The following is a 20933-nucleotide window of genomic DNA, read 5'->3' on the forward strand; positions in this document are numbered from 1 at the left end:
ATCAATCTGATTTAGGAAGCTCAAAACTGAACCGAGCCAAGCTGAACCGACAAACTGTTTAGAAACGGTTTAACAGCTGAGTGAGGCTTGAGTCCTACCAGAAGAAAGATTAGTAGGAAACAGAGGTTTCTTACCAAAAGAAACAGAGGAGCATCTTATGTTATAGTTGTATTTCGCCCTGACATGGAGCCTCTCGTTTCTCTCTCCTTCAGCAATCACTTCTACTCTGCATCCTCCTCCTTCTCCCCCGTTGCTTTTGTTCCTGAAACATCAGAGAGAATCTCTGCATCCATCCACACACAGAGACACTTCAGTAAATGAGCTATCTATAAGATTGGTGTCCTCAGCTTGAAAAGCTGGAATAATGGTGGTGGAGGAAGAGGAAGAGAAATCTGCAGTCTCTGCATCCATCTACACGCATAGTTCCTTCAGTAAATGAGCTATGTATAAGTTTGTGGAGCTTGGGTTGAAAAGCTGGAAGAATGGTGGCGGAGGAAGAGAAATCTGCTGTCTCTGCATGCATCCACACGTGGAGTTCCTTCCGTAAATGAGCTATGTATAAGATTGTGGAGCTCGGGTTGAAAAGTTGGAAGAATGGTGGAGGAGGAAGAGAAATCTGCAGTCGCTGCATCCATCCACACGCAGAGTTGCTTCAGTAAATGACCTATGTATAAGATTGTGGAGCTCGGCTTGAAAAGTTGGAAGAATGGTGGCGGAGGAAGAAAAACCTTCTTCTTTTTCTGTTCATTTGATAAAAGTAGGGTCTTGTCTTCTTAAGCTTTCCTGTCATACCCCTGTTGAAGGGGACATTTGTTTATTTTATTCTTCTCTTTCTCTTTCAACTACCTTTTGCGTTTTAGGCGTCTTGGGCATTTAGAGTGGCAGGACAAACACAGGATTTTGTGTGTAAGCCAACGAATCCTGTGTGGAATGGCTGCTGATGCTGAGGTCTTTGAAATCACCCTCTCAGAAAGGAACCAAAATACACCTTCTTCAGGCAAGTTTCTTTCCTAAAGATAAGGATTTTGAAAAGTCTTCTTTGTATTGTTTGTTCGTGGCAATGCATTTCTTTGGATCCACTGATTTATACACACACAATTGAAAGGTAGAGAAAAAGAAGTTGAAGAAAATTGAGTCGGATTAAGAAACCCTAGTAAAAGAAACAATAATTAGAAAATCTTATGAAAAATAGAACTGACAGAAGAACAAAAACAAATACTTTACATGATCGGACAATCAATGGTTCATCCATCAAAAGTTTAAATCCACTCTCCCCAGTTTATTTGTATCCTTCTTGATTGTGGATTTCATTTTACGGTTCTTGATTTTTGTAACAAATATATACAAAGGTTCAAGTTTTCAAATTAGAGAAATCACCTGCATTTGACTGTAAGCTGTTCTAGGCTATGCTCTCTTACAATGGCTGCCTAACTTGGAAAACGTGAAAATCGGGCTCTGCTTATATGAAAATGCATCCTCTTCACATAGTGAAGTAGACTTTATAAATTGCCCTCATAAGGTACTCAACTTATCATTTCTTGTTTCCTGTTTGCATTATATGCTGCTTTAGCAAGCACTGGAAGCCTGTAGGCAGATTCTTTAATGATATTCAGAAAAGCACTTTCCAGCCTATGAAGGAATTGTTTCAGTTTGTGAATCTTCAATTGGTCTGTAACTTTTACTTGTAACGGAAGGTCTTGTAATATATTTATTCCGTGTTTTATCTTGTCTTTGCAACACAGGACTGGGATAAGATGCTTCTCAATATGTATATGGGATTGGGAAGATCAAACAGGGCTACAAGATATGAGTAATGAAATATTGGTAAGGTTGGCTTCTTATCTAGTTACTTGTAAACTCTTCACCCATCTCTGTATTCTAGAAGCACTAGAAACAAAGGTGTTGATTAACCAAACAATGATACACAAATCTCATATTTTCAATTTCAACCTATGTTTGTTAGCTGCTCTAAGATTATATTTTATTCGACAACCAAGCATGAATTTCTTGAAATTATTGTTAAACACGATCTGATATAAAATTCATACATGCAAATTGTTCATACACGCAAATTGTCCATTGCTTCTCTATCTAACTGGAAATATTACCGTCAATTCAACAATCATCACATTCTATAAAGAAAAGCTGGCTGATTGAAAATATCCGAACATTTGAATTTTTTATCATGGAACTCTTAAAGCTACCTCGAGGTGCATAATGTGATAAAATAGTTTTGAATGGTTCATAACGTAGCTGGTCCAACGTTTTATGGGCCTTCTTGTTCATCCATAACTAATTGAATAATGCTTTGCTCATTTTGTGTGCTTTTGTATAACATTTAGCTGGTAAACGAGATTGCTTACATTACGTTATGGAATTAATTAATTTCTTATGAAGATAATTATTTGCAAGAGGAGAGGAAGATTCTGATTCTGCTTAAGTGAAAGGCTGTTGAACTTTGATCGAAAGAAAGAGGTATGAACTGTGCAACATATCTAGGTGATTAGAATGAAACACATTGTTCGCTTATGTCAAATGCACCAATAAGCTTGATAATAGCTGTTATAAAAGGGAGCTAAGTTCAAAAGTCCATCAAGGTTTGAGGTAATGAATATATATTACTTTACAATAGATTTTAAAAGTAGCAGGAAATGTTATCTATTCAAACCCACATAGCAAGATATAATTTAGCTTAGCTGGAAGGGAGTTTTTCCTTCACAATGTGTCTTGCATAACCATGCAATTTGAATACTCCCATCAGTTCCATAACATATTGTACGCATAAGATAGAACTTCTCAGCTATGTTTTGGTCTGTCAACCCTCCATTTTCCACCAATATAGATGCCAAGCACTTTTGCCACTCTTTGGATGCACACTCTAGTGTACTTAAATTATATATATCTTTTTTGGATTTCAAAGTACTTTGTATCATAGGGTATTGTTTTGCTAGTTTGAGGTGGTGTGTCCAATCTGGTATCAAAGAGCTTACAAGGGGAGCCATAGAGGAAATACCAAGTCTGGCAGCTATAGTCAAAACATGAAAGAAACAATTGATATATGGAAGAGCTCTATTTAGAGTCTGTGAATGAGACTCTAACAAAGAGGTGAGGGTGATACCAGGTTGGTTCTCCACTGGGTGTGGCAAATTTTTATCGTCACAATATAATTGGATTCTCACAAATTCCTCTCCCAAAAGTCGAGGCACCCATCTCAAAAGTTTCTCGATATTTGAGTTGCGAGATTTAGTTGTAAGAAAGGCAATGCAAGGGAGTTGCGTCTCAATCTCATTCTCTAGAGCCATCATCAATAGCTTGCCTATAGATTTCTGAACCTTGCTCATAACATCTTTCCTCATACATTGAAGTTCTTTATGCATTTCACTTAGCTTCTTGGTCATTTGGTCTACCTTATGATGTAACTTTAGTACCTCTTCATGAGTGGCATCCACCTTACGATGTAAACTTAAAATTGACCTTACCATAAACTTACTAGATTGTACCTCTACCGTGTCTTCTGATGTTTGATCTTCTTGCACCAAATCGTTTTCAAGGCCAGTCATAATCACATTTTCATGACTTATATTGCTTAGATAAATTGACTTCATCATTCTCCAACCTCCACTTGAAACCATTGTTTAGATGACCTGAGGACCTCCCCATAATACTCTGAGCCCAAGAGATCAATTAAAGCACTTGTGAGAGAAACAAGCATATGCCTTGTTCGTTTCCAATCATAAACTTCTTGCTTGCCTTGCTCAAGTTTTTTTTGTAGTTGTTCCTTCAAATAAGTTATTTCCACGCATTGATCTTCTCTATCTGATGTCCTTGATGGAAAATATAAGCAATCGGGCCGGATTACGCCCTCGATCAAATTAACACCTTGGACACCTGTAGGTTGTGCACATATTGTAATCAAGGTGTTAATGATATGCTTTTGCACAAAAGCTAAGGTACTTAGCGTGTTTTCTTGAGTATTATTTGGAGCTCTAACCAACACATCTATCACGTAGTTTGATTTTGCTTGACAGAAGATGATGATGATCTCCTTATTTGGAAAACATATGGATATGAAATCTCTTCCAAGCATTATGTCAGTGTTATCATCCTCGGATTGGAATGCATTGTTAAATAAAACTTGAATTCTTGGAAATAGTCCTGGTGTAAGAAACGTGAGGTCTTTGTCCTCACTCTCTAGCCTTTGCCCATATACACAAAAGTATCCTTATCATCTAAATTGCATGTGGTAGATGAAGTCCATCGGGGCTGTTCTACACCCACATCTGACAATACAGCAGGGATAAAGATAAGATCTGCATTGTTTCTGGGGAAGTTATTGGGGACTTTGCAACACAGGTGCATGGCTTCCATCAAGTCTACCAATAACGACCCCTTTACATTGGATTTGGAAATGGATTCAAACTTCTCCTCTAGGAAATGCCGAGGGATGTATCCGTTAGCAAATACAACAGTACCCTTAGATGATTTAGGGCTTGGGAAATCAATGAGGCTTCCCATGATCTAATTGCAGAACCAATTGGGATCAAGAATGATGTGTTTGATTTCGTTTATGTATATGATGCTACCTGATTCATTCAAGGACAAGGCGACTGCATGTAATTTGGCTTTGTCACTAGTGGGATTGGAGAGTTGGCCGTGGCTATTGCAGATTTGGCTGAATTTAGTCCATGTAATGATTTGTTCATTTTTGTTCTTCAAATGATTTGAGAGATGTTTGCTTACCTGTGTGCAGGTGTCGTACACCTCAATACCTTGAACCAAATCTTTGGCAATGGAGAAGATACATTCTGCTACAGTTTTTACAGAATCTTTCTTTCTTGAATCCACATCAAATGTAGGGTCGACAATGTCAATAAACCCTTTAAAATCTGATCGAAGTTAATGAATGGAAGGTGAGAGAGAGCTTGAGACGAACTCCATTTGGTCTGCTCGTGTGAAAACCATGATCACCTTGAGGGCAATGTTGGATTGACGACTCTTGGAGGCGAGGAACTTGAGCCAGTACCTGAAGCTTGCTTCGAAGTCCACCTCTTTTTTCCTTGCTCCTCTATCGCTACTTTCACTCTCCATCGGACTCCAAACAAACATGAACATGGATGGAACCTGATAAGAGCTTGTTCCTATGTCGGGGAACATGCAATCGTGAAATGCATGAAATTCTTGTTGGCCTGCCATGTCCCACACAGACACTCGGATTCCCTCTCTTTTGATGGCTTGAACCTTGATTCCCTGTGTACGACCTCCAGTAAATAGGGCTCTCAGCTTATCTCTCTTGCGCCCATACATGGAACGCATGGTGGATACAAGGGTAGTCTTTCCTGCGCCAAACAAATGAATTGAAAGTGTTAGTGTTTATCCTCATCAATCTAGCTTGTCTGATTTTCAATATTTGAGAGTGTCATGTTTTGCCTGCAAATGGATCCCCACAGATGAACAATTGCATGGATGTTGCGGGCACTCGCTTCAAATCTGATCCCAACATGAAATTGCGCTGGTTTCTCCACAGCTGCGCCTCGATGGCAGGGTCCATCGTACGATGGCCAAGCAGGTGAAAGAAGGGAAGGCCAGACCGAGAAAGCGCATCCACCAGTGCAGCAGTAGTCGATCGGCTTAAGTCTGAGAAATTCCGGTAGGCTGTTAATTCAAGGCTATATAACCGAGGAGGTGATGCAACGGTGTTAGCAGCTGTCTCCTCCTCCTTTGGTGGTGCTAGATGATCTATAAGATCCACGAGCTTCTCCTCTTTCATGCCAATAAAACTGTGCAAAGAGAGCTCTTTGAGCTGCGGCCAGTGATGCAGGAAACCAGTGGTTCTACTCCAGGTACTGAATATGGAAGATATATGCAATCTCTGCAGAGAGGCTGCTAGGGGTGAATCTGAAGGACGGAGGTCTGCCGATCCTCCGACAAACTCTGGGGAGATCGTCATACACTGAAGGTGGAGGCTGGTGAGGGAGGTGAATTCACTTAACACCTCGATGAACTCATCTTCTATGTCCCTCTGCTGCAGGGAAAGATGCGTGAGGCCATTGCTTTTCTTGAGGGCACTCAAAAGATCATAAGTATTGAATAGGGGCCTTCCTGTCATTGCTTTTCCCTGGATGAGCAGGCTTTTGGGGGCCGCATCATGATTTGCAGCCATAGAGAAGGCCTCCAGCCAAGCGTTTTCCTCCTCTTGGGTGATGGAATTTTGTTTAAACAGGAGATGGACTGCTCCCCCACGGAAATTGGCGGCATCCCTGAGGTACACCATTCTGTTCTGCAGTGGCACCTCCTAAATTGAGCATAATGTCTCTGCTCCCCCAAAATCGTTCTTCTTGCATGCGTCCATCACAGTATGAAGAATATCCTATTCTGCCATGATATTCATTCTTCCTATCAATGAGGAACAGGCTCTCAACATCAGCCACCTCGATCAGATGACAGAGCCGATGATGGTGATGATTGTTATGATGATGATGATCACTGCTAGGCTCCAGAGGAGTTGAGAGTGGCATCAAACTATCTAGAGCTACCGTTGACTTCTCACATGCCTCTCTGAATTGATCAGAATCCCAATACATTTGGATAAGGCGGTGAGGTGGCTGAAGCTTCTGATGATGATGAAAAGATGGAGCCTCCTTGTCCATATGGATCTGCCAAGGGTATGGAATTTAAATCAGTGATTCAATTGTTTCTTTACGTTGATTACATTTGGAATCGATGAGACCAAATATATCGATGAAAGTATAGTGAAGGGGATTGAAGATGTTTATGAATATAATCATCCTTTGGCAAGATGGAGGTGGAGAATCGGAGTGTTGGGCGTTAGTGAAGCATTTTCTGATGAAACCCTACATGATTTTCGACCTCCATTGCCCGATTTTGGAGCTGTTTATAAAATAATAGAATTTTTGAATTAATTGAAGAGTCAAGATTAGACTGAGCGTAAATTGTGATAATAATTATGCTATTAGAACACGACTTTAGAAGAGAATCTATGTTTAGAGAAAATTTAACACATGACTTCCAAAATATGGCCCTTATAAATTATTTGTGTTGACTTTTATCATGTTGTATTTTTCTTTTGTGCGTCTCCCAATGACGCTCATGGGGCAACATATCCAAAGTCATTCATCCTTGCAATATATGTATGTCCTTTGATATTACTTCAAAAACAATATTATAAACCTTTTGCAATGGCATAATGTTTTACCATTGTGTTTCCATTTAAGGACCAAATAATTTTGCCATTATAACATGATCCATGATTGTATCATAATTCATAATGGTTTTGTGATGAATCTATACATATGGTTTGTGTTTGTGTGAGACATGGATGTGTCATAATTGGCTAAATATGCCAGACCCTAGTCCTCATCTCTTTAAGGCCGAACCAAATGGGAGCCCACCAATCATGTCTCTCCATATGAATACCTTTGCACAAAATGGTAGATGGGAATGCCAACCACGTTGTAATATTTTTCACCACCTCGCATCTTACTTACGTACATTCCATAACTTCGATGCTTTAGGAGATAGCCAAGATAATGACGCCATTGTATGATGATACAATATATTTGTAGTGACATGTAAACAAGCGCGTATTATCTTGTGACCACCAATCTACCCAAGGAGCAAAATTTGTTTTCAATGGCAAAGATCCTTGCAACAATGTCTCTCTCTCTCTCTCTTGTTCAATCATTCATATTAGTCCCCCAACTTTCAAGAATTTAAATTTTCTATAACTACTAAGTACATTTAGAGCACTTGAGCACAAGACAAAATAGCAAATGGAAATAATGGAGAGAGACTCCTACATCCTCCTGCATGAGTAGATTTAGATACAACGATATGCCTTGAAGTACAAAACTTTGGTTTATTCAACTAAGCACACCTATAGGCTCTCACACCAGCTCTGGAATTACAGTATTAAAACAACTATAACGATAGGAAAAAGCTCACCTTTTCTCAAATGGTTTGGCAATTAGCAAAACTTGTTCGCAAGGAGCTTTGTTTGTGAGTGGTTGGTTATAATGAATTGGTTTAAAGTGCAAACAAGAACTCAAAGTTTATCCGATTATTAATATGAGTGGTTTGGTAGTTTTTGTTTGTGAAATGGTAACGGTAACAAAGGAACAAAATCCATGCATTGTGGACATTGTTCTGTCTAGCCTACCTTTCTTTTTTACTCCAATAAACACCATGGCATGTAGCTAGAGTGCCCTAACATCCATCCTTTCTCCAATAAGGGCATAGTGTACGCCAAGGAGACCTAGTTCACAAGAAAACCATCTTTTTTCCTCCAATAAAGACCACAACACATGTAACTAGAAAGCCCAACATCCATCCTTTCTCCATTAAAGGCCAAGCCGAGCATACACAAACGAGACCTAGTTAGGGTTGGTTCACCTCACATGGTATACAAAACCTAAACCCGATGTGTGTGTGTGTGCACCTGCCCATTACTCTACTAGATCCAAAGAAGAATGGTGTGGGCCTGGGCAATTTTTGGGTGTCTTGACTCCATTGTTTCATGTGGTCTCTCTTCAAGAGACCTTCCTTTTGCATCAAAGAAAACAGAGGAGGAGGAAGCTAAGCCAAAGTATCTTATCTTCTTCTGCCTCTGCCTCTGTTTCTGTTTCTGTTTCTGCTTCTGCTGTCTGTCTGCTGTTCTGCCTCTGCTCGCTCTGCTCGACAGGATTCATGGCAATGCTCTCGTCTGTCTCCGCAACAGCGTTTCTTCCCCGTTTCGACCTTGCTGGAAATCTACAGCTCGAGGTGAGACAGAGACAGAGATATAGATATAGATTCTATTATTTCCTCACAGAGAAACAATGAGAGAGAGATAGGAATTTTATTTGTCTTTAATGATTACTTCCACGGTCATCTGAGAACTTTCAACTCCGTTTTCCCCTCATCACTTCTCCTTGTGATATCCATCTGCAGATTTTTGGTGGATTTCTCCATGTAGATATGCACTTCTCCTTTCTTAATTTGATACACGAACGAAATAGTCAAGACTTTTGATTACTTTCATTACACCAAGACAGTTGACTTACATGGTGACTTTCAAATAAATTGTGATGAAAGCCATACATTGCATGCATAGTGGAGAGACAATTGATTGGGATAGGTCCCTACGTAAGTCTATAATGAACAAATTCTGTGATCGCACTTGGTCACTGTGTTAAAGGAAATAGTAAAATGAGCAAATCTAAATGATCTTTGGTAGTTAAAGATAGATTGGAATTTCTTAATTTCTATGAGGATCATGTTATTGATCTCAGACCTGGGAAGTACTAGGCCAGAAGATGTGCATAAGACAGTTTCCAGAACTAGTTTTAGATTGTATGAGTTTCTACTAATGCCATTTGGGCTAATAAATGCTCCACAACATTCAATAGAATGATGGATAGAACTTTGAGAGCTCAAATAGCATTTCTGGGAATATTTTTCAACAGTGTGCTGATCTTCTCCACTTATGAAGAGGAACATCAGCCAACATCTGGACATAGAGTATCAGGAAGTTGGTAATCATAGATTTGTCATCAACGGTCTGGAGAATGAATTCTATTTGCCTAAATCCACTTTCTAGGGATATTTAAAGTTCAGACAGTGCACCATATGTCAGATTTGAAGTCTAATCATGATATACGCAAATGTCTGGAGTTGTGGTCCTGTTATAGGATATTTATGAGATTATTTCAGCTGAAATTGCATTTAAATGGGGTATTGAGGAAAAGGTGGCCTTTTGAGTAGTTCAAACATCAACCCATAACTGAACCATTACTTCTATTGCCTCATTTATCTGAGGCATTTTTGGTTCAATGTTATGCATGTGGTAACAGTATATGTGCAATAATGCAAGGTATACGTATTCTTGCTTACTGAGAGTAGATTGTCACAAGTGCATAGAAAACTATGCAATAATGAAAAAGAGTTCTTGGCTGTATACATGCTCTTTCCATTTGGAAGCACTAACTGAGGCCAACGTTATCATTCAAACTGATCATAAGAATATTAATGGGGAACATGAGAGATGAACAAACATCTTCTCTATGTCTCACTATGTTATTCATGATGAATGTAAGAAAATGTAATGGCTGATGCTTTATCTAGAAGCCACAAGTTTTGACATTTTTATAGTGGATCATGATGAACCATATGTGATGAAAGCTCAATCCTTCAGCCAAGTATATGATCAGAAATGTTTTCCTGTGAAAGGCATGAGCGTTATAATTTGAACCGTGGTAATATGTTAATGCATGGTCATTTACGTGTGATGAAGGTGAGGAATAAGGTAATTTTAGAGACCATGCTATTTGCCCCACAATACATGGGACATATGGGAATTAATTCTATGCTGAAAGCAATTAAATCAATTTTTATTTACCGTCTTTAAAAGCAAATGCAAATGCTCTTGTCTGTGCATGTTTAGTATGTCAAAAGTAAAGTCTGGTTGGCAAAATACAGTAGGTTTTCTTCAGCCATTGCCAAATCCTAATAATTCATGGGAAAATATTTACTATGGATTGTATATTTGATCTTGCACATACACAAACTGGTCATGATGGAATATGGGCTATGTTAGTCACTTCACTAAGAAGGCCTATTTTATATCCGTTATAAAGAAGATTACAAACTGAACAACTTGCTACGTTTTCTTATGTCAAGTATATTCAAACATCATGGGTTCCCAAACTTTATTGTTAGTAACAAAGACCCAAGCATGACTAGCTAGTTTTGGGGGCAGACTAAAATTTCGCATTCAAAAGATCTGCACCATGGGACAGTTCAAGATGGAGGAGAGGTTTCCTAACTGAGAAAAATAGTGCACTTTATCGTGCAGATTCTTTTCATGTGATGGTTACAAACTTTCCTGAACAAAAACATTTTAAACTCAGTGGTCAATTACTGTGCTGCTATGGGCTTTATATTAGGGTTTGGATTCTTGAGATTGTGTTTGATTAGATCCAAGCGAGCATGTGTAATAAGAAGGAATATAGTTAGCAAGTTAGATGTCATAAGGAAGTGATTATTATCAATTACTATTCTTTTTAGGCACAAAATACAAGAAAATCTGACTCAGGCTAAATGTAATGATGGATCATCCAATAACTGTTATTCATAAAGATGTGTCGTTGCCAGCTAGAGGATGCTGCATATATTTCATGCCCTCATTTGAAAGGACAGACAATATCACCCATATGAATTGATATAATTCTCTGAACTCTTGAATTCCCATTTTCTCGGAAACAATTGTAATTCCAACAATGACGGATGCCTCTTTTGTATTGAAATTTGACATACATCTTTGGAATTGCAGAAAAAACCTTTTTCTGGGTATCTCTCCAATGGAAAAACTCTGAATTGTAGCAGCAAGACAACTGTCAAACGAATTCAATGCACAACTACACAACCAAATGTAACCACTTCCCCTAATAATGCATCGAGCACCAAATCTGATGATGATGGTAACTTGGCCATTTTCATACTCAATTGTTCACCACTTTGTGATGAATTTAAGAATAGTTCTGTTTATTGCAGACATTGGGTTCGTAGGTATCCATCATGTGGGCATATTGTGTGAAAACTTGGAGCGGTCATTGGAGTTTTATTGTGGCTTACTTGGTATGCTCTATTTGAATTAATGGCTCCCAAACATTTACTATATTCTTTTTCTATTGAGAGACTTTGATATGCAATTGATGAATTAGGTTTGGAAACATGCAATGCAAGGCCAAATGACAGGCTACGTTATCGAGGCACTTGGTTGTGGGTTGGTGACCAAATGATTCACTTAATGGAGCTTCCAAACCCAGATCCCGTGACTGGTCGACCTGTACATGGAGGCGAAGATCGACATATTTGTGTATCGGTGAAGAATCCTATGCGATTGAAATCCGTTTTGGAAAATGCAGGTAAATTATGTGGAGGCAGTCCCACATGTTGCTGCTCATTTATCTACATCTATAGGTGTTTACTTATTTACATGTTCTGCTGAGAGCAGGGATACCATACACAATGAGCAAGTCAGGAAGGCCAGTCATATTCACACGTGATCCTGACGGTAACGCATTGGAATGTCAACCATCATACATGCATGATGCTCTGAAGAAGTAAGATTTTCTATTCAAGCTGGAAGCACCTCAGTGGTGTCACTGATCAAGCTTGATGACTATGTGTTCAAATGCAACCATCATAGAGGAATGATAGTGTGGAGCTGTACCATTATTCAAGCAATCAAGAAACACTTGATTGAGTGTCAGTTCCCATTAAGCTTGTCATTGCACACATATTAGCATGGAGCAACCTAGGTTCTCCTATCAGATGAACATGATGAGTGTATAGCAGGTATTTGTAGATGGCTCCAAGAGCCTTGTATATTTATCCACCAGATATTTCATGTAAATAGAAGCACGTAACTGGAGCTGCAGTATTTAAACTTCTCCTTATGGGAGGTATTAGTTGGTCAAGAACGTCTACATAACATTGGATCAGCTACTTCATGAACCATTCAAATGTATTTATCTGATTGTACCTCAAAGCTTTAAAGAATTTCATTATTAAAAATTAAAATGATGGGACATTTTCAACCAGTCAGCTTTTCTTTACAGAATGTGATGATTGTTGATTGAACATAATATTTCTGATTAGATACAGAAGAGATGAATGATTTGTTGTATGATTTCATATCAGATTTTGTTCAAGGTAGTTTAAAGAATTTCACATTTGGTTTTTGGATTAAACCTGAACATCTAACAAACGTAGTTGGAAGTTGAATATACGAGAGTATAGATATGTGAGTTTAGAAACAACTAGTTGAGAAGCCAAAAACTTTAGAGTTTAAACTAGTGAAAAATTTGCTTATAGCACCTAGCATTATCAGAATAGGTAAAGCATATGTTGCCATCTTTACTTACAATGTGCAAAGGAAGATTGGACTTTCCTAGCTTATGCAATGGCTTGTGGAGAAAAGCCACGAGAAGTAAATGGTTTTGAGCTATTGTCATTTTGTTTACTTAATGAGTAGCTCGGATGTGTGGTAGCATTGCAATTTGCAATGGCGCATTATATAATAAAGCTTTAGATTCAAGTAACACGTTTTCCATAAATATGTTAGGTGAATATTTCAATAGAAGTATCTTGGGATGGTATCATGGATTAAGCAAAAGATCAACTCCATTATTTGAATTGAATTGCTATGAAACTTTGGATGGAGTTACCATTTATTGAACTTTTATTTTGATTTTTGAAAAATAGGAATATGTTTACCAGATATAAAAATAGAGTTGCTTAAGTCTTGACTATTTCACAAAATATATGCTTTCTAATACCATTACGCACACCTATGCCAGATATTACATGCAATGTAGCTTTGTGTAAGAATATGTGCTTAAAAAACACAATTGAATAAGAGCTAAGAATAGGTAAATTCCTTCTGATGTTCAATTTACACTTGACAAAGAATTAATGTAAAATGAGGATAACTACAAACATATTAGCTCAGTTGTATAACATCTTACTCAACATACACCTTCGCGATATATTACATGTCATATAGCTTTATGTTAAGAATGTGCTTAAAAAACACAAACGAGTAAGAGCTAAGAATAGGTAAATTCCTTCTGATGTTCAAATCACACTTGTCAAATAAATAATGCAAAATGAGGATAACTACAAACAAATGAGTTAAGTTGTGTAACATCTTACTCAACCTCATTTGTTCAGAATAGGTAATTATTCTTTTAACATTGCATTTGCAATTGTATTCCAATTGTGCTACAAAAGTGAATATTTTTGGCAAGATCTGGTTAATATTACAAATTTGAAGCAGAAAAATAACTGGAGGTTACAGTTTCAAATGATGACATCAAACTATAAAAATAGCTCTTTGCATTAAGTTGTGTAACATCTTACTCAACCTCATTTGCTCAGAATAGGTAATTATTCTTTTAACATTGCATTTGCAATTGTATTCCAATTGTGCTACAAAAGTGAATATTTTTGGCAAGATCTGGTTAATATTACAAATTTGAAGCAGAAAAATAACTGGAGGTTACAGTTTCAAATGATGACATCAAACTATAAAAATAGCTCTTTGCATTAAGTTGTGTAACATCTTACTCAACCTCATTTGCTCAGAATAGGTAATTATTCTTTTAACATTGCATTTGCAATTGTATTCCAATTGTGCTACAAAAGTGAATATTTTTGGCAAGATCTGGTTAATATTACAAATTTGAAGCAGAAAAATAACGGGAGGTTACAGTTTCAAATGATGACATCAAACTATAAAAATAGCTCTTTGCATTAAGTTGTGTAACATCTTACTCAACCTCATTTGTTCAGAATAGGTAATTATTCTTTTAACATTGCATTTGCAATTGTATTCCAATTGTGCTACAAAAGTGAATATTTTTGGCAAGATCTGGTTAATATTACAAATTTGAAGCAGAAAAATAACTGGAGGTTACAGTTTCAAATGATGACATCAAACTATAAAAATAGCTCTTTGCATTAAGTTGTGTAACATCTTACTCAACCTCATTTGTTCAGAATAGGTAATTATTCTTTTAACATTGCATTTGCAATTGTATTCCAATTGTGCTACAAAAGTGAATATTTTTGGCAAGATCTGGTTAATATTACAAATTTGAAGCAGAAAAATAACGGAGGTTACAGTTTCAAATGATGACATCAAACTATAAAAATAGCTCTTTGCATTGAACAGACAAAATTTTACATAGGATACCATTGCAATCCTACTCGAATTGTGCTACGAAAGTTGATATCTTTGATAAGATTTGAAGAATTTGATAACTAGAGATTACAATTTCAAATAGTGCACCATCAAACTAGAAAAATAGCTTCTTGCATCACAATTTAATGGAGCAAAATTGCTCCAGTGTTTTATTTTCTTTTGGATAATATAATCATGGCATCCATTAACAGGAGAACAATAAATTTCCACAAATAGGAACAAGATGCAAGCACAAGATGACAAATGAGAGCCTTGGCATGATTTCGGAAGGAAAAGGTAACATTCTGATCTTCCAAGGTTACTCTAATATACATTGTTGATCTACTTCAGATTTACACTTAGCTCAGACCATTCCATTTTAAACTGAAGGATTGTACTCATCACCGGATTTCAAATGCCTGTGCCTTAGATAAGCTTTAATAAATGGTTCTAATTCACCATCCATAACCGAAATGATATCTGAAGTCTCCACATTGGTTCGTAAATCTTTGACTAGCTTATAGGGATGGAACACATAGTTCCGGATCTGCTGACCCCATTCAGCTTTCACAATATCTCCTCTAATCTGCTTGATTTCTGATGCTCTTTGTTCTTCTGCAATTACTAGAAGTTTTGCTTTCAGCCACGAAAGAGCCAGGTTCTTATTGGCAAGTTGACTACGCTGCTCTGTAAGGATGGTCAACCTCGAAAATTATCATATAGAATATGTAAGAAAATATATAAACAACAAGCTACACAGTTCACGCTAAGAAAATTGTTCATACATTCTCAAACTATCTAATGGGTGAAAACAGGCTACCAAGTTCAAGCATTTTCACAAAAGTTGCTTCTAATGAAATTTTTATGCAATCAAGTTTTTATACCCCTAAAAAAAATGTTGAAATGATTTGGGAGATTTTGTATTTTTCTCATACTTCATTGAGGAGATAACACTTCTGACATGGTAAATGACAAGTCGGATCTCCACTCTACTCTATTTCTTTTCCTTCACGTAAAGAGTATTGCATGATACAACACTCAAACACATGTTCACAGGAGCAATCTATAAACATCAGACACTGCATGATTGCAGGTGTCATACCAGGGGATGAATGTGTAGATATGCAGTAGCATAAAAGGACAAACAGGCACTTCTTTAGACAACACTGGCAGACTGCAATTAGGAGCTGACAATAACAAGAGACCTTTCATGCGATGGATATAATGCACAGTATGGTATACCATGGTCAGCGTAAAAAAGTGAAACATCATATCTTCACCAATTACGGCATAAACCCAAGTATCAAAAACATCAAAGCAAAACTGATATTCAGCAGATGGTATTGAACATACACAACTTGGGAAAACCCCACTGAACTGGGAATAAAATCATTCCAGTCATTGAGGCCCAGATGGCTGGACACAATGTTCCACATAAGACATGAATCAGGTATCAAATAACACTATAGTAGATTCCACATTGCATTACTATTCTCATCATTCGTTAGTCAGGACTCAGGAGCCAATCACCCAAGCCCTCCCTAATGCAATGCATGGTTGTTTGAGTTTCAATTGTTGGGAATAAAGGGATAGCCATCAAGCCTTTTTTTTGTGCACAGGTGTGAACCCCTAAAAACTTTCATATATATCCATCTCAAAGTCTAAGTGGAACAGAACCCTATTGTTCCCAAAAACATAATGCCGCTATTCTTCTTCTGCTTCCTCTGTTTGCTTATGTAGTTTTTGCTCTCTGCCTGCAATTCCATTGCTCCCTACCAACACTAAGAAGCTGAATTTGGACTAAAATTTTTGCTTCCTTAGGAGTTTTGAACAGAGAACAATTTCCAACTTCTAAGATAATATTATGCAAATCTTATGAATGTCAATATTGATAAGATTCATGACCTACTGAGATCTTGAAAGAGGAGCGCGGTGGGATGTTGTATGGAGAGAGGACCCTGCAGCTATAGCTCCAACTCATGGACATCTAAACCTAGATTAAAAGGTACATCATTATAGTGATGATCAACTGGGTTATAGATGTTTCCCATGGGAAGACTGATGAAAACTCTGACTTCTGTCTCTATCTATATAGGAAATATCATTTTATTTTCAACTGTATCGATGTGGATCTAATCACATAAGCCAACTAGACCTTGATGTAAGTTCTGACTTGGTGGTTAATAGTAGAAAGTATATGTGTTTAATATCTTACTGTTCTATTCAAATGAAAAATTTAAGGTTCATGAAGTATTAAAATGTTAGATAATTTACGTTTATATTTGATAACCTATATATATGTTTTTCGACCTTTTAACACAAAAAATGTTTGTTGCTACTTATATGTGCCAATTTGGAATCTCAATTCCTCTTTTCGTCTCGCCAATTTTATGTGGATACCAACCACAACAATGGGTATGCAGTAAACTATGTGCACGTCATGTAGTAGAATACAACAGGGACAGAATCTAGACTCGCCACTACAGAATACACAGTATTAGAGACATTAGATGTATCCATAGTCTTGCATTTGATATGAATGGGTAATGATAAATAGATTGGTACTAGTTATATTCACATGTGAGAGTTTTCAATCATTAGTACAGTTTCATATGCAATGTGCTCCAATTCTTATCAGGTGAAGAGAGATTGAGCAATCTTCACAAATGGAGAAGCTGCCAATGGATGTTGGTTCAATAAATTAATCACTAAAAATTGTTTGTTTTGTGATAGCAATAATAGAACTGAAAACAATTCATATTGTAATAAAATTATTTTCATGTTTTCTCAAACGTTAAATAAAAGGTAGCTTCAGATATAAAGCAAATATTTAGACTAGTACTTTACCTGTACACCGTACAGCAATGCCAGTTGGTATGTGCAATATACGGACAGCTGTCTCTACTTTGTTGACATTTTGTCCTCCTTTTCCTCCAGCTCTTGAAGTCGATATTTCGATGTCTTCTTCTGGTAGTTCCACATCCAAGGCACTCTCTTCAATAAGAGGCATGATCTCAACTCCAGCAAAACTCGTCTGCATCCACAATCAAAGTCCATGTGATACTTGAATCCTAGTGAAAACTCTCAAACTTAACCATCTTAAATTGAAAATAGAGAAAATAAAACCTGGCGAAGACCCTTCGAATTGAACGGTGACTGTCTGACTAACCGATGAGTCCCCTTTTCACCTGACAAGTAACCATATGCATATAAACCATCGAACTCCACAGTAGCAGATTTTATTCCAGCCTCTTCTCCAGGAGACTTTTCCATTACTCTTATCTTATAGCCCTCTTTATCTCCCCATCTCATATACATGCGGAGAAGCATCTCAGCCCAATCCTGTGCTGCATAGGCAAGACAAAACATGGAATAAATTAATGAGAAGACCTTCTGTGACATGAAACAATTACCTTCAAGCAAAAGTTATAGTTTAATTGAAGATTTACAAATTGAAAAAGTGCTTTCTCTATTGGTGAAAAAGTGCTTTTTCGGAAGATCATTAAAATGATTGCGAGATGCTGCAAGTGCAAGCTAATATATCAGCATATAGTGCATTCTCATGGATCCAATAATCACAGGATGTTAAGCTAGCCTCTCTCTCGTTTTTTGTCTTTCTTTTCTTCTAACTAATTTACCTAAATTCACTTGGAGAGGCTCAGATATATAGATGTTTTTCATAGTGGATAAATTATGTGCCATTGCATGGAATACGTAAGATTAAAAGAATTCTAAGTTATCTTGATGTGTTCGATCCTTTCACAATAATGGTATACCATGGATGCGACGAGGAACAAGTAAGGTTAAAAAGAAAATAAAGAAGTTTAAATACTTCTTATGAGGTATAAATGTGTTTCTTGCAAGAGCTTCCCCAAACTTGGCAAGGTAAGGTCAAAAGAAAATAAACAAGACTTAAAAACTTCCTATCAGCTAAGAAGGTGTTTGTTGCAGGAGACTCCCTATCTTGGCAACATACTCGTATAGTAACCTAAGAGTGCTCTCCTCCATATCAACGATCCTAAGCCAATTGGTTGAATGGACATTATGAGAGCCTCTGCCTCATCTCAGCATGCCCATTGCATGTTCATGTGTGTGAATGCCAGAAATTAGTTGTCCATTGCACTCAGGATGTTCAGACAAATACTCAACTTCATCTCAATATGAGTAAAGGCATCATGCCAGAGCTGTGAGTCAAACTTAGAATTACAGCCGGACACAATACATTAACTGATATATCTTTCCGTTCTCAAAACCTCAAGGATATCTGAAACAAAAAGCAATGAGCTCCTTGCAGTGCAGAAGTACAATATTTATCAGCAATTATGACCATAATGACCAGATGCAAGTTGACATGACACTTCAACTTAGTACTAAAATTGACCTGCGCATCTGTCCCTCCTGCTCCAGCAGATATTGTAACACGAGCACCTTCTTTATCATAAGGCCCAGAAAGAAGCTTTGTTGTCTCAAACTGATCAAGTCTCCTATTCATGAATGAAGAAAGATCAGAAGCTTCTTGAATTAACCCTAAATCTTCTGTACCCATCTCTTCAAGCAATTCAATTATCAACTGTGCATCATCAGCCTGCACATACATTCAAACCAATAAACGTTTGCCATGTTACATAAAACAAATATGTATATATAAAGGATATTTCCTACACAGAAACGATTGTAACCTTAGCCTTAAGATCCCTAAGCTTGGTGATTTTGTCCTTAACCACAGTTAAGGTAGACAACAGTTTTTGTGCTTTTAAAGGATCATCCCAGAGTGAACTTTCTGCAGCTTGGTTTTCAAGGTCAGCTAAATTTGCTTCATCTTTAGCTAGTTCAATTGAATTCAATAGCTCGTTGACACGCTCCACTGCCTTCTCTACATCTCTTCTAACTAAATAAAAATCTGCTTAAAAAGAGGCATTCAAATAAGATATTTAGCTAAGGCTTTCCCATTTATTTATTTATTAGCAGTTCTTAATCCCAACTTAAATTTCTTCTTCTCCTTTTTTCTCCAGCTTCTAGTTGTGTGTCCATTGCCAAAAACAATAAAAAACGACTTTAAAAAACTCTATATCTAGAAACGAAGCTTGCCTGAAGAAGGCGTATTTTGGTTTCCTTCTGAGAGGGAGATTTCAGAGACCTCAGCATCAGCAGCCATTCCACACCTAGTTCGTCTGCTCACACGCAGAATCCCTGTGTTTTTCCTGCCATTCCAAATGTTCGATACACCTGCAAGCACAACAAAGCAAAAGGGAGGCAAAATAGAAGGAGAAATGAAAACACGGGACATGCCCTCTTCAATAGATGCATGAATGGAAATCTTAAGAAGAAAAGACACTACTTTTGTCAATATGAACAAAAAAGAAGAAGAAGATTTTTCTTCCTCCACCACTATTCTTGCTACTTATCATGCCGAGCATTGCAATCGTATTCGTAGCTCATTTCTTGAAATGAACACTGTGTGTGGACGCAGAGACTAGAATTCTCTGTTTCTTTACATATTTGCATCCAGGTATTTCAGAAACAAATACAACAGTGTGGGAGGAGGAAGGTGATTTTACCTTGGGTGTGTACTGGAGAGGAGAGACGAGAGGAATAGAAGGAGGAGGAGGAGGAGGAGGCAGAGAAGAAGCGATTGCTGGAGGAGAGAGCAACGAGCGGCTCCATGGCTCTGTGTATGAGCAGGAGCAGACCACAGAAGTAACAAAAACAAACATAAAATCCTCCTCCCCTGTTTCTCTCCTCTGTTTCTCTGTGTATTTGTGTCCAAGTTTTGTTTAACTCACAAAAAAAACTACCCTTCCAAAAATATAAGGTAGGGGAAGGAGGAGGGGTATTGTTGCAATTTCTTAATAAGTGAAGGAAGGGTATTGTTGCAATTTCTTAATAAGTGAAGGAAGGGTATTGTTGCAATTTCTTAATAAGTGAAGGAAGGGTATTGTTGCAATTTCTTAATAAGTGAAGGAAGGGTATTGTTGCAATTTCTTAATAAGTGAAGGAAGGGTATTGTTGCAATTTCTTAATAAGTAAAGGAGGGGTATTGTTGCAATTTCTTAATAAGTGAAGGAAGGGTATTGTTGAAATTTGTTAATAAGTGAAAGAGGGGTACTTCTGCAATTTGTTGATAAGTGAAGGAGGGGTATTGTTGCAATTTGTTACTAAGTGAGGAGGGGGGTCTTCTTCTCTCTCACAC

The 20933-nt window shown here is 37.5% G+C and overlaps 2 protein-coding genes across 2 annotated transcripts; one reads left to right on the forward strand and one right to left on the reverse strand.

The window, feature by feature from the left end:
- Positions 1 to 8528: 8528 nt before the first annotated feature.
- Positions 8529 to 12597, forward strand: LOC147865991 (glyoxylase I 4-like). The gene is made up of 5 exons (XM_087316351.1): positions 8529 to 8778; positions 11327 to 11474; positions 11548 to 11631; positions 11718 to 11921; positions 12011 to 12597. Exons 1-5 carry the CDS (start codon positions 8704 to 8706, stop codon positions 12121 to 12123), a joined length of 624 nt encoding a protein of 207 aa, XP_087172477.1. The 5' UTR covers positions 8529 to 8703; the 3' UTR covers positions 12124 to 12597.
- Positions 12598 to 14702: 2105 nt separating this feature from the next.
- Positions 14703 to 20506, reverse strand: LOC147865992 (uncharacterized). Its single transcript, XM_087316352.1, has 7 exons — positions 20302 to 20506; positions 19832 to 19969; positions 19423 to 19643; positions 19125 to 19328; positions 17870 to 18085; positions 17591 to 17777; positions 14703 to 15430 (listed from the first exon to the last, which is right to left on the reverse strand). The coding sequence occupies exons 1-7, from the start codon at positions 20405 to 20407 to the stop codon at positions 15123 to 15125; spliced, it is 1380 nt and encodes a 459-aa protein (XP_087172478.1). The 5' UTR covers positions 20408 to 20506; the 3' UTR covers positions 14703 to 15122.
- Between the last annotated feature and the right edge of the window lie 427 nt (positions 20507 to 20933).

This window comes from Azolla caroliniana, unplaced genomic scaffold, assembly GCF_043228905.1.
Source record: "Azolla caroliniana isolate FFs.n. ecotype wild unplaced genomic scaffold, voAzoCaro1.0.p SCAF_3, whole genome shotgun sequence".
Taxonomy (NCBI): Eukaryota; Viridiplantae; Streptophyta; class Polypodiopsida; order Salviniales; family Salviniaceae; genus Azolla; species Azolla caroliniana.

Excerpts from the sequence above, each read along its gene's own strand:
- LOC147865991 (XM_087316351.1), top strand. The coding sequence starts at position 8,704 with ATGGCAATGCTCTCGTCTGTCTCCGCAACAGCGTTTCTTCCCCGTTTC. Across the intron at positions 8,779-11,326 it reads CTGGAAATCTACAGCTCGAG|AAAAAACCTTTTTCTGGGTA; the intron begins GTGAGACAGAGA and ends TTGGAATTGCAG. Across the intron at positions 11,922-12,010 it reads ATCCGTTTTGGAAAATGCAG|GGATACCATACACAATGAGC; the intron begins GTAAATTATGTG and ends TGCTGAGAGCAG.
- LOC147865992 (XM_087316352.1), bottom strand. The coding sequence starts at position 20,407 with ATGGAGCCGCTCGTTGCTCTCTCCTCCAGCAATCGCTTCTTCTCTGCC. Across the intron at positions 18,086-19,124 it reads CAGGAGGGACAGATGCGCAG|GATTGGGCTGAGATGCTTCT; the intron begins GTCAATTTTAGT and ends TATGCAGCACAG. Across the intron at positions 15,431-17,590 it reads CATTGCTGTACGGTGTACAG|AGCAGCGTAGTCAACTTGCC; the intron begins GTAAAGTACTAG and ends CCATCCTTACAG.